Consider the following 12,728-nt stretch of genomic DNA (forward strand, 5'->3'; position numbering starts at 1 on the left):
GTTATAAAACCAGCAAACACCTACCCATTTGCTGTTACATTTTACTCTGTTTATCTAACCTTTGATAGCCTAATAACCACCCCCAACCCTCATAGTACCATGGTGAGCCCAAAAAGAAGGTTTTCTAACTCTGGATTGGTGGTGGGGAATCTCATCTACTCAGGAGAAGGGTTTAAAAGATCTGTAACCCTTTGTGGGTTTTTTGTGTGTTCATTGGGCTAAGAGTAAGGGAGATAGGAGGGTAGTTTACCTCTATTTCCCAAGGTTCTTCAGACGTTTACCTGTCCCAGACCCATCTGAGACATGAGGTAATCTCTGTAACTCTCAAGATTATTTAGTTAGAATGTTCCTTTTCTTTTTTTCTGTTTAGCTGTTTTTCCTGTTTGCCATGATATTTTCTTCCTTGCATATTCTGTGTTTTGCTGAGAGATACTCTAGTTTTAGTACAATAAAGATCTTGTTTGATTAAGACACAGATGTGTCACTGTTTTCTCCCCGCATGCCTAGTTGCTTGTTCATTGCTCTCCAGTTTCCAAATTGCTGGTGAATGGCAAGTTTGGTGAATAAGTTTAGTGGTGGCAACCAAAGAAAATACAGCCAAGGGGAAGGAAGTGTGGATTTGCTCACCTAGATGCACAAACACCCCCACAGTCTACCTCTGGCCACAAGACAAGGAACTCCAGCACCCCTTCACAAGTGTTTAGCATTTATCTAATACTGTATTGTCACTTGATACATGCTGTTGAGTTCAACTTGATTGTATGATATAGAATTGTTCAGGAGAACATTTTATTTATTTATTTATATCATTTATATTCCTCCTTTCTTACTGAGACCCAAGGCGGATTGCATAGTGGCAGGGACAAGGGCGGGCATTTCCATAAAGTGTCAAGAACATTTCCATAAACAATATCATAGGGTAAATGAATACAGTGTCAAGAACATTTCCATAAATAATGTCATAGGGTAAATGAATACAGGTTTATGAAGACATAGTATTAGCAAGGATCCAAAATGGGGTTGAAGAATTGCTGAAACAGAACATAATCAATTCTAGAACTTATATTAAATAACATAAAGCACAGGTAGTATATAGGAGTATATATTTAAAGCAACAGATAATATGTAAGGCAACATAATGGTGAAATCTATGGTTCCTAACTCATTAGGGAAACATCTGGGACCCCTTTCCTACAATACCGCCCTCTTAGCTGAGAAAAAGGCCTTTTTGAATAATTCAGTTTTGCATTGTTTGCGGAAAGCCAGGAGTGTGGGGGCTCTCCTGACCTCCTCAGGCAGGCCGTTCCATAAGGTAGGGGCCACCACAGAGAAAGCCCGTGTATGGGCTGCTGCTGATTTCACCCATGTATAGGCTGGCACCTGCAAGAGACCCTGTTCAGATGAGCAAAGCTGCTGTGGAGGGACATAGGGAGGGAGGCGGTCCCATAGGTATGATGGACCAAGGCTGTGAAGAGCTTTGTATGTAATAACCAATACTTTGAACTGAGCCTGGTAACTGATGGGTAGCCAATGGAGTGACTGTAGGATGGGAGTGATGTTCAAGCTCCTGCTCACTCCTGATAATAGTCGAGCCACACATTTTGCACCAATTGGAGCCTCCTGTTTAACTTAGATGGGAGACCAACATATAATGCATTGCAATAGTCAAGTTTTGATGTTACCATAGCATGGCTCCAGGTGGCTAGGTCGGCTGTGTCGAGATAAGCCATTTTCTGGGCTAGAGTGAGATTGTAGTATAAAGGAACTTGGGTTATAGTTTTAACTGTGTGTGAAGTATTTCAGTAGTTTTTTTCATTCTTCCCCTCACAGTGCATTATTTATTATATATTGTGTTATACTAGTCTTTATTGTATTGCTTTATAATTCTGTAATTCTACTTGATTGCCAACAAGAAAAATAGATGATCAATGAAGTTTTATTTATTTATTTTATTTATTATTTCGATTTATAAACCACCCATCCTCAGGGGCTCTGGGCGGTGAACAACAGTTAAAATCAATAAAAACAAGAAAACAATAATTCTAAAATCAACATACAATAAACAATAATACATTAAATTAACCAAATACATTAAGGTGCAATGGTGGGGAGAACGCCCCACCCCAAAGGTGGGAGGCTGACATGGCACCGCCCCCTTCAACCACCAAACGCCTGGCGGAACAGCTCCGTCTTACATGCCCGGCAGAACAATAATATGTCCCGCTAGGCCCAAGTCTCCATTGACAGAGCTTTCCACCAGGCTGGGGCCAAGACTGAAAAGGCCCTGGCCTTGGTTGAAGTGAGGCAGGCTTCCTTAGGGCTGGGGACCACCAGTAAACATTTATCCGCTGATCGAAGCGGTCTCCGGGGAACATACAGGGAGAGGTGGTCCCGAAGATATGCTGGTCCCAACCCACTCAGGGCTTTAAAAGTAAGAACCAACACCTTGAACCTGATTTGGAATTCAACTGGAAGCCATTGCAGCTGGCACAGAACAGGTGTGATATGTTACTGGTAGGATATACCAGTCAGGACCCGCGCCGCCGCATTCTGGACCAGTTGTAGTTTCTGGATCAGGCCCGGGGGGGAGCCCAGCGTAGAGTGAGTTACAGTAATCTAGCCTGGAGGTGACTGTTGCATGGGTCACTGTAGCCAGGTCCTGGGGCGTCAGGTAGGGGGCAAGTTGCCTGATCTGATGGAGATGGAAAAATGCAGACTTAATAAATACATTTTGGTATACAATTAATACAATAAAATATTGGCCAGTTTCTTCTTAGAATTAAAATAAAGATATTATATATAATAAATAAATGGTTTTTCATTGTCTAATGAAGCTATGTAGCAGTAGCCCTTTAATTACTGTGAAGGACAGGAACAGAAACAGCAGAATTAATTCCTGAGGTTTGGAAAATGTGTGCATATTTGTGGACTATAATAGAATTGATTTAGATGTAATTTTATTCCAGGCTATAACATTGTAGTAAAAATCCCTATAGGAGCCACAAACCTTGACATACATCAGCACAGCTATTCAGGGAACGCAGAAGATGACAACTATCTTGGTAAGCATTTCACATAATCTGCTGATGACTGTATTTTTCCTCTATAAATATTTTAAATCCAGCATCTCTGAAGCTTCTATTGATGCATGTGAAGTTTCTCAATATCATTATTTGAAATTCCTGGTTCCATCCCAGATTTTTACATCTGCATAACAATCGGACTAAATTTTCAAATAAAATGGCTTGGATCCAGCAGAAATTTCTGCTGGCAGAAAGAGGGAGCAATTTCCCCCTCCTCTGGCACATCTACGGTTCCCCCGTGGCAGCAGGGGTGGGGGGGTATCCAGTCCAGGAGCAACATTTTGGGAGGCATTTTAGGCTACAGCAGAAGAGGGGAGGTAGAGAAGTCTTGCTTTGCTGATGGAAATCACTCTCGTCATTGGAGATTTTTGTACGGGGACTGACACAACAACTCTTTTTAAGTGCAACATAGATGCCGTCTGTAATGATAAATTTTTCCCTTGTGAGGGTGGCTTTCCTGCTGGACCTCCTATTGTAAGGATTTGTGTCAGTGTTGGAACAGATCCATGTGATGACTGAACTTCATAGTCCTTTCCCATTCATTGCAAGACAGAGCATTAAGGCTGATTCTTGCCACTCTGCACTGACATTTTTCCAACTGGCTCTGTGGCTGCTAACCGTTTCAGGGGAGGCTCCACATTTCTAGGTACAATGATATTGATTTAATTGCCTGTAGTACTCAAAGGGCCCTGCAAACATAGGTACCATCTTTGGTGCTATCATTGCCATCTCATGTGCATCTCTGCCCTCTCCTCAGCAAGTAATATTTTTATATGCTGCTATTTTTACTGTGGATCAGCACTTAGAAATTTCAGAATGTGCACAAATATAATGAAGAATACATGCAACATAATGATGGAAGCCTTAATTGTTTTATTTTAAAGAACTCTGTATGAAAACTTCTAATTATCCATGATGAAGAGTTTGTGCTGAAATACAAAAAAAGATGCACTAATGTTGTCTCTATTAACATTATTATAGCATTATCCAATACTCAAGGGAATTTTTTCCTGAATGGAAATTTTGTGGTAAGCCTATCTAAAAAGGAAATCAGTATGTATGGAGTTAATTTTGAGTACAGTGGTTCAAACAACACCATAGAGCGAATAAACAGCACTGGACGACTCGAAGAGGATATTCTTTTGCAGGTGAATGTTTAATGTTTTAATGGATGGTAAGCTTCTGAATTTATTAATATATCAAAGGTAAAAGAAAGCAAATAAGTTTTATCTTTTTTAGGTCTTGTGTGTAGGGAATTTGTACAACCCTGATGTGCACTATTCATTCAATATTCCTGTAGAAGAGGGGAGTGATCTGTTTACATGGAATCCGTATGGGCAGTGGCAAGAATGCAGCAAAATGTGTCAAGGTATTGTGAATTTCTTGTTAAAGTGATAGTTAAGATGTAGTCACAATTTGTCACAGTATTACTCTGATTTTTGTGGTTTGAATATGGCAGTAGTCACACGCATGAAACTTAGAGCCAGACTATAAGTGACAGAGGCCACAGGTCCACACTATGACTGCTGATGCCATTTTAGGAGCATTTGTAGTTCTTTTGTACTGCTGTGAGGCCCTGATGTGAAACGTGTGTGATGGTCCCTCCTTGTACAAGTTGAAGACTTTATTTACTTCATTTATTCTCTCTGTCTCTGTGTTAAAGGCTCATTGAGATTTCCCATGTTCCTGCAGCTCTTTCCAACCCCAGAATGTGACTTACCCTGCGGCTGCTTGCAGCTCAAGCAGGGAGTCACCCTTTGCAGCCCTGCCGGAGGAAAGGAGGCAGGTTCCCTTCCCTCCCGGGCATCCGGAGCTGTGGCCGGGGGGCGGAGCCAGGAGCCGTTTTCTGGCGGCTCCGCTTTCTCCCAGCCGTAGTTGGAGACACTTTCGGCCCACCCACCTCTCCTTGTTTTTAGTGCAGGACTAGCTGGCTGCTGTTCCAGAGCCGGGTAGGAATTTTTTGCCCCTTTCCCCCCTGATTGGCTTTGAGAAAGGGTTTTTTTTGCCTACCTTGCACTAATGGCAGTGTTGAGGAGTTTGTGAGGAGGTGCTGTGGTTGGTCACCGGCAGGAGATTTTGGGAATAGGGTGCGGGATGGTGAGCACCCAGTGGTGTTTCCCCAAGGGTGGGGAACAGGGTCTGCCATTTAGTGCGGTATGCTTGTTGACGGCTACCGTAGCACTGGCAGAAGCCTGCGGGGATCCCCAAACACAAGGCCTCCCCTCATGCTGTACGGTTGCGGTGTTAGGTGCTTGATGGGGGGATCCATTGCCTGGCTGGCTGGGTTGTAGCCATTCATGGGATGGCCTACACTCGGGGCTTTGGGGCTCGCCCAGGCAGGTCAAGGCGGAGGTCCGGAGTTGACCCCAGGGCTTGACCTGTACCACTTAGTTTGCCCTTGCCTTGTTAAGTTATGGTCATTTTAATAAATGGCCCTTTAATCCAAGCCTGTGTCTGCCTCTTCATTCCGGTTGGGGTTGCAAAGATAATTTCTAGAGTTGCAGGATCTGTGTAGAGGAATAGCTGTAAGAGGAGTGTAAGAGCAATGAGGAGGGTCAAGTGGATGGAATTGCTTCCCTTCATGGGGCTATGCATGCCAAAGTGAAAAAGAGCATTTTCATCTCTTTATTGTTCCTCTCTCCAGCTGCCGTCAACCCATTTAGGCTGTTCTTCTGCATTGCTGTCATTACTATAGGACTGATCTTTTTAGGGGTCAGAAAAATCTGCAGCAATGTAGAACAAGGCATGAAAACTACTTCTGTAAATAGTGTGATAGAATATGGTCCAATGAAAACATAAATTCTGTTTCTAGACCAGTCTACTGTGAATTGTAGGGGGAACTCTCTTTTCAAGAAATTATTTCTGTAAGAAAAAAGTACATTATGCATCATACTTCGTAACTTTATTATAACAAACATACATTAGGAGTGGAGCAAATGATACAAAATTTCAAAATGCTACCAAATATTTATTTACGGGAAATGTACTGAAATCTTTGTCTCAAATGGGCAGTTCCACCATATTTTTATAGTCAAAGTTCAATTTGTCACATGGATGGGAGAGTCAGATTGCTGCATTAATGGCTCCTTGGGATGGCCTGACAAATGCTTCAAGTTTGGCCTATGAACAGCAACATGACAGACTTTCCTCCTCTTACTTTGACAATGTCAGCCTAGGATCCTCTTGAAAAAATAGTTTTTAATTGGTTTTTAAACAAAAGTCTAATAACATCTCAGTAGGTGGCCTTGGGTAAGCCACTTTTCTCAGCCCCAGCTCCCCCGCTGTATTGTGGGAATAATAATAACACTAACTTGTTCGCTGCATGAATCTGTCTCGAAGAGCTGTATATAAGTGCTGCTGTTGTTGTTGATAATGTTGTCGTTATTATCTCGTGGTTTCCTAAACTATCCTATTTTTCCAAATGTCTTGTTAAACCTTTTCTAATTATTTTGCTGAAGGTCTTTGGAGAAGAAAGATTATATGCATACGGAAGACTGATCATTTGGAAGTGCCAAGTCACAGATGTGAACATATAACGCGGCCTACACCAGTATCAGAACAGTGTAATACAGACTGCGAATTAAGGTAAAGCAAACCGCAGTATTTATAAAATGAGACTGATTTTAAACACTGCTATTGGTTTGATGTATGTATAACATTGAATGCACAAATTAGAACTTCTGTTATTCAAAATGCTATATATTCTGTATTTTATAATTTTGGAAGTAATTTATTATCTACAAACGGGGTTAATTAATTAAATTCACACTTACCACCTTTTTATTTTATTGAATTAAGTGAGACTAAGTTGCTTCTTGAACTGCACCACTGGAAAGCAACAAATAATGCATTTTTCTTTTTCTTTCTCTGATTCCCATGCTATTTGAATACCTTCATAATGAACTGAGATTACCTCTATACGCTAAAACATATTTAGTTTTATATAATAGTTTATGATTATAGGTGGCATAACATTGGCAAAAGTGAGTGCTCAGCTCGGTGTGGCCCAGGGTTTCGGTCTTTAGACATCCACTGTATGAAGTACTCTGTTTCAAAGGGACTGAGTGTTCCAGTGGACGATAAATACTGTGCTGATCAGGAGAAACCACCAGTTCGAGAACCCTGCCATGGAGACTGTCTTCTAACAAGCTGGCATTACTCGGAATGGTCAGAGGTACAAATTTAGAATCTTGTACTTCTATGGTTAGGTTTTGCATTAATCTATATAGTGGGCTCTTTGTTTATTTGCTGATAATGCAATGGAAGGCTTTGTTTGTACATAACATATTGCAAACTTTAAAGGACAAGAAGTGTTAAAAGTGTTCAGATCAACACTTTATGAATTTTCTCATGTAACTAGAGAACAAGATGCTAAATTTATCTCAATCAGTAGTATCTGTAGATATACTGAAAATGAAATTGATTTAATCTGTGATTTTACTCCTTAGTATGAATATTAGATGCATTTTTAATTTATTTTTATAAGGGTACCTTTTTGTTTTTTCAATGCCCCATCCCCACCCACCCAAAACCCACAGTGTTCTAGGAGTTGTGGGCAAGGTACAAGAACCAGAGAAGCTTTTTGTATGAACAACTTTGGTCGTCAGCTTGCAGATAGAGAGTGCAGTGAATTTCCAAAGATGGTCACTCAGAACTGCAATGAGTTTTTGTGTCCCAGCTGGACTACTAGCAATTGGAGTGAGGTAATACACACCAATTTGTTGCTCTTCTTTCACTTTAGATCCTGCCCGACATACTGTGGGACATACTGTGCAGCTTCTGGGGGGAATGTGGCAATGCAAGGTTGTTAGTGGACAAGCGTGGAGTTGAAAGTTCTTTTATACTTCTTGGATATTGGATAAGGGGTGGGTTATTTGGTCTAGACTGTCATTGGCCTTGTTGTTTAGGAAATGAGTGGGCCGTTTATACAGTTAGATCTTCTCGACAGTTGTATAACTGTTTACAAAATGATCCATTTGAGTCCAGACCTTCAGTCCGGTGGTTGTTGTGTTTGGAAGATAATCAGTTTTTTGGGGTGGAGGGAGGGGAATTTATCTCCCTATTGAAGGCTTTTTTAAAAAATAATTTTTTATTCTCAGCAATCTAATAAACGTATGTACAAAACAAAGCATAATTTAACAATGCATGTGATTAACATTATTATACCAGAACAGCATAAATATTACATCATTGTGACATTTTTCGTTCCTTAAGTATACCTGTTTCTTTATCGTGATACTAGAGTATTCAAAGCTTAAAAAGTGATGTAAATCCATACAATATAGTTCTATTGCATCAAAGTTCTAATTTCAAATTGAAAGCTTATTGAATGTAAAAAATTGCTATCACTTAGTGTTACATTCTGTTAGAGCTCAGTTATATTATTTTATTGTGATATTATAAGATGCCTTGAGCTATTTGCTGCAGGTGCACAGGAATTACAGGATTATGGGGAAATTTCAAAATTACAGGGATATTAAAGAGTATTAAGGAGTCATAGAACCTTAACATCAGCCAGTCTTGCCATTTAATAATCTGAAACTTGGAAAGACATCTACTGTAAATTAGGTAAAGGTCATGTAAGAAACGTGTACTTGCTTTGGAGTAAGCATACACTGGGCAAGTTAGCATCGGTGCAATATAAGATTGGCTGATTTCCAGATTTAATGAAAGATAGCAAAATGACTGGTGTTAATTTTTTTTGATACTTACATAACCTTGCAGTGTCTTGTGACATGTGGGAAAGGTACAAGACATCGGCAGGTATGGTGTCAATTAAATGATGATCAACTGGAGGATGTTTTCTGTGATCAGAACTCTGTACCAGAATCAGTGAGATCATGTGAACTTAGTGATTGTGCAGCTTGGCAAGTGGGACCATGGGGAGAAGTAAGTACACACATATTCTTACTCGTATATTCTTTTTCAGCTTTTGAGGTCATCACTATTTATTTTCCCATAAATTCAAGTTGAATTTCCTCCAACACACCTTGCTTTTCTCTTAGCCATGTGGGGAACATATTTCCTTTTCCCTCACTAACACAGTCCCAGTCCAAATGTGCTTCAGAAAGTAAATTCCCCACAACTGCCATCTGGCTGCAGGGAAAGCAAGTTTGAGGAGACCTAACCTGACTTGTGACCAAACATATCATATAGCTGGCTTTTAAACAGCACAAATTCCTGATAAAATTGAGAGGCAGGTAAGATAAGATTGAAAGTATACAGAAAAAAAGCTTTATTAAAGAAATTAGTCTTGAGGAAAAACTTGGAGGAACAGAAGGAAGCTTGATGTAGGGAGGCTGTTTGAAGAGACAGACATCTGCCTGTTATGTGGGAAGGAACACCAAAAGTTGCTGCGGGGGTATGAAATTGAACTGAGTGAAAGGAGGAAGACATGACTAAGAGAAAAGATGCATATTCATGGGCCAGAGATGGAAAGGCTTTATAAAAGCTAGAACCTTCAAATTTACACAAAATTAACTAGAAGTCAGCGTAGAATCTTAAGGTGAATGGAGGGGGTGTTATTGTAACAGCAGAGAGAGATAAATTTCCCATTCATGTAAATTCTTACAATGTATATTTTCAGGTATTCTGTGATACGTTCATTGTGTTAAGAATAAAAGCTGAGTCTGAGGTTGTTCTTTTCTTATGAAATGGTTCATATCTAGTGCTCAGTGACGTGTGGGCATGGATACCAAATGCGTGCTGTCAAATGTATTTCTGGTATTTATGGAACTATTTTGGATGATGAGAGAGAATGCAGTGCTGCTACCCGTCCAAGAGACAGCCAAGTAAGCAAAACACACTGCTTTGTTTTAAATATTTAAAGTAAAATTAAAATCCCACCGCCATCTAACTTTATAAAATGCATTTTTCTGCCAACAGGAATGCAAAATGTCTTCTTGCACAGAAATAATCAAACTATGGCCTACATCATTTCCTGTCATCCAGACTGACAAAGTGACTCAGTGGAGATTTGGATCATGGACTCCAGTGAGTAATACTGCAAGCATGTTTTATAGATGGGGATATAAGAAAAAAATACTTTGCCATTTTACATCCTTTTTGCTGAACTCTTAGTCTTTTAATAAATGTTTTCCCTACAAAGATTATTTTTTTGGAAAGAATTACCTGCTTTTGGTAAGGAAGAGGTAGAAAATAACTCCTCCCTTGTTTTTAAAAAAGGTTGCTTAGTCTTTCATTCTTGAAAATTTAATTGCTGACATTACCTGTGTCTCCTGTCCTTAGATTTCTTCCCAGTCATTCCAGTCCCAAGCACCCTGGATTTTGAATATGCATGTCGACCTCTGCATAGTACTTCATGAGCATCCTCTTTTTCATATACAGGGGTACCCTAGCTACACATGATATCCTAGTAAAAGGGATCCATTCCCATTTAGCTTCTGTTACAGGGCATGTGTGCTTGGTTAAAGTAGGAGGGGCTTGGGTCCACTAATAGGAAATGTTCATGATAGAATAAGGATTGATGCTCTGCTGCAGACCTCTAACTCCCCCTCCCCATGCTGTTTCTGGCATTTTATGGCTGCAGAGGAGGGGGGAAGCAAGGAAGGTCTGCTCCACTGATAAAAATCCCTTCTGTCAGTGGAAATTTTCTGCAGGTTCCAGCCGGTATGATTTTGGCTTCTATTCTATTCTTCTTTTTTTTCCAGTGTTCTGCATCTTGTGGAAGAGGAAATCGTGCTCGTTACGTAAGCTGTCGGGACAGTCATGGCAAAATAGCAAAAGAATCATTTTGTGCACATTTACCCAGACCAGAAGAACTTGCAATCTGCTTTAGTCCATGTGGAATTTGGCAAGCTGGAAGTTGGTCACCTGTAAATATTGTTTTTTATTATTATTTTTATTTGACTTTATTAAAGCCTGAATATATACATAGGTTGAAATCTTACTGTGCCTAACTTATGAAAAGGTATGCATGGAGATATTGTCCTTTCCCAAATATGGATAATCATTAATTTCAATTATAAATAGTTGTCATTGGTTATTAGTTTTTGATGTTATGTTGTGTCACATAAATGTTGGGTTAATTTTTGGTCAGTGCACAGTTACATGTGGTAATGGAATAGTAACAAGACAAGTTGTCTGTGTCAACCACCATCAACAAATTGATGAGAATTACTGTGATCCCGAAGGCCGTCCAGCAAAAGAACAAGAATGTAACATGCCATCCTGCCAGCCAGTTTATGGCCCTGAATATCCAAGCCATTCGGTAGATCAGGATTACCCTTCAGTACACAAAGTCCAGCATTCTCAAGATAGTGCAAGAAACCATCTTTCTGCTGGAGGAAATCAGTGGAGAACAGGACCCTGGGGAGCAGTAAGCAAGCTATTGTTTATTTCATACAGTGTTTGAAGTTTATAAGGTAGTTAATTAGCCAAGAATGAGAGCCCTATCAAGGGGGACAATTGGTTGTTGTTGAAGCTGATTATGAAAACCTGTAAATATAGGAATTCTGAATTGATTATGAGCTTCTTCTCGAATGATACTTCATGCATTGTGATTTTGCTTATTTGGGAGCAAGACATTTACTGGACTCAGGAAACTTTTCTTATTTTATAACCATGTATGTAGAATTAATTGTTAATATAGTCAGTGCACATATTCCTTTCTGAACTTACTCTTTTTCAGAGGAATGCAAGCATATGGAGTTGTTACTCTGGAGGGCACCTTATTTTGCAAAATAGTGATAGGAGGATAATGAAAAATTGCTTTGGTTATTTTATATTTCAGTGCAAACTTCTAATTATCTAGGCTGTCTTCTTAAGCAACAGTTTATATTCTTCAGATTCAGCACAACTAATGCATTTTCTCTCTCTTTCATTGTTTTACTAGTGCTCAAGCACTTGTGCTCGTGGATTTCACCGTCGGGTTGTGGTGTGCCAGGATGGGGATGGAAGAAGTGCCAGCTACTGTGATGAGACAATGAAACCACCAGACTCAAAGAATTGTGATTTGGGCCCCTGTCCAAGATGGAACTATGGGAACTGGGGAGAGGTAAGATGGAAACATAGATAAAAGGTTGGATCCTATGAACAGTGATTATAAGGCATTGCAGAAGCAGATCTTCCCCCATATTCCCCTTTGCCCAGAAGCCCCTTTGAATCCTGATTAGGCGGTCAGGAATCGGGAAATCCTTCTAGACATAAAAACCATGAAGTGTGGGAGGCTGCAAACTTAAAAGGCATGTTAATTTCATTTGTTCAATTTAAATAACTGCAGAAAAGATATGCATACATCCTCTTCTATACAATTTTATCCAGTTACATATTTTGTGCATGGAAAGGCACTCTGAGCTCCCTTAAAAAAGGGCAAGATATAGTTGAGATTGTTACCTTGGTAAACGATCAACTAGATGCTTACTTAATGTAGAAGCATTAATGAAGGTTTCTGCTTTTCTTATAGTGTGCTCAAACATGTGGAGATGGGATAAAAACAAGATTAGTGATCTGCCAGCTTCCAAATGGCCAAGTGTCGAGTGATCAAAACTGTGAAATACTTGAAAAACCACCTGACACAGCACAGTGTAACATACATGCATGTCCTGATGAAGTTTCATGGCATCGTGGACCATGGAAACTGGTATGATAGTATTCACTGTCATATTTTTTTGCCTTCTGCCATTT

The 12,728-nt window shown here is 39.9% G+C and overlaps 1 protein-coding gene across 1 annotated transcript in view; it reads left to right on the forward strand.

Moving 5' to 3' along the window:
- The window catches only part of ADAMTS20 (ADAM metallopeptidase with thrombospondin type 1 motif 20), a 93,491-nt gene that overhangs the window by 44,356 nt on the left and 36,407 nt on the right, over positions 1-12,728 (forward strand). The window contains exons 16-28 of the mRNA XM_054989207.1: positions 2,967-3,062; positions 4,065-4,231; positions 4,323-4,452; positions 6,542-6,668; positions 7,047-7,257; positions 7,622-7,786; positions 8,808-8,972; positions 9,752-9,874; positions 9,969-10,076; positions 10,754-10,918; positions 11,143-11,421; positions 11,938-12,099; positions 12,508-12,684. Of these exons, the coding sequence (XP_054845182.1) occupies positions 2,967-3,062; positions 4,065-4,231; positions 4,323-4,452; positions 6,542-6,668; positions 7,047-7,257; positions 7,622-7,786; positions 8,808-8,972; positions 9,752-9,874; positions 9,969-10,076; positions 10,754-10,918; positions 11,143-11,421; positions 11,938-12,099; positions 12,508-12,684 (2,075 nt within the window). The remainder of the gene's footprint in view (positions 1-2,966; positions 3,063-4,064; positions 4,232-4,322; positions 4,453-6,541; positions 6,669-7,046; positions 7,258-7,621; positions 7,787-8,807; positions 8,973-9,751; positions 9,875-9,968; positions 10,077-10,753; positions 10,919-11,142; positions 11,422-11,937; positions 12,100-12,507; positions 12,685-12,728) is intronic.

The sequence above is a fragment of the Eublepharis macularius genome, chromosome 9, assembly GCF_028583425.1.
Source record: "Eublepharis macularius isolate TG4126 chromosome 9, MPM_Emac_v1.0, whole genome shotgun sequence".
NCBI lineage: Eukaryota > Metazoa > Chordata > Lepidosauria > Squamata > Eublepharidae > Eublepharis > Eublepharis macularius.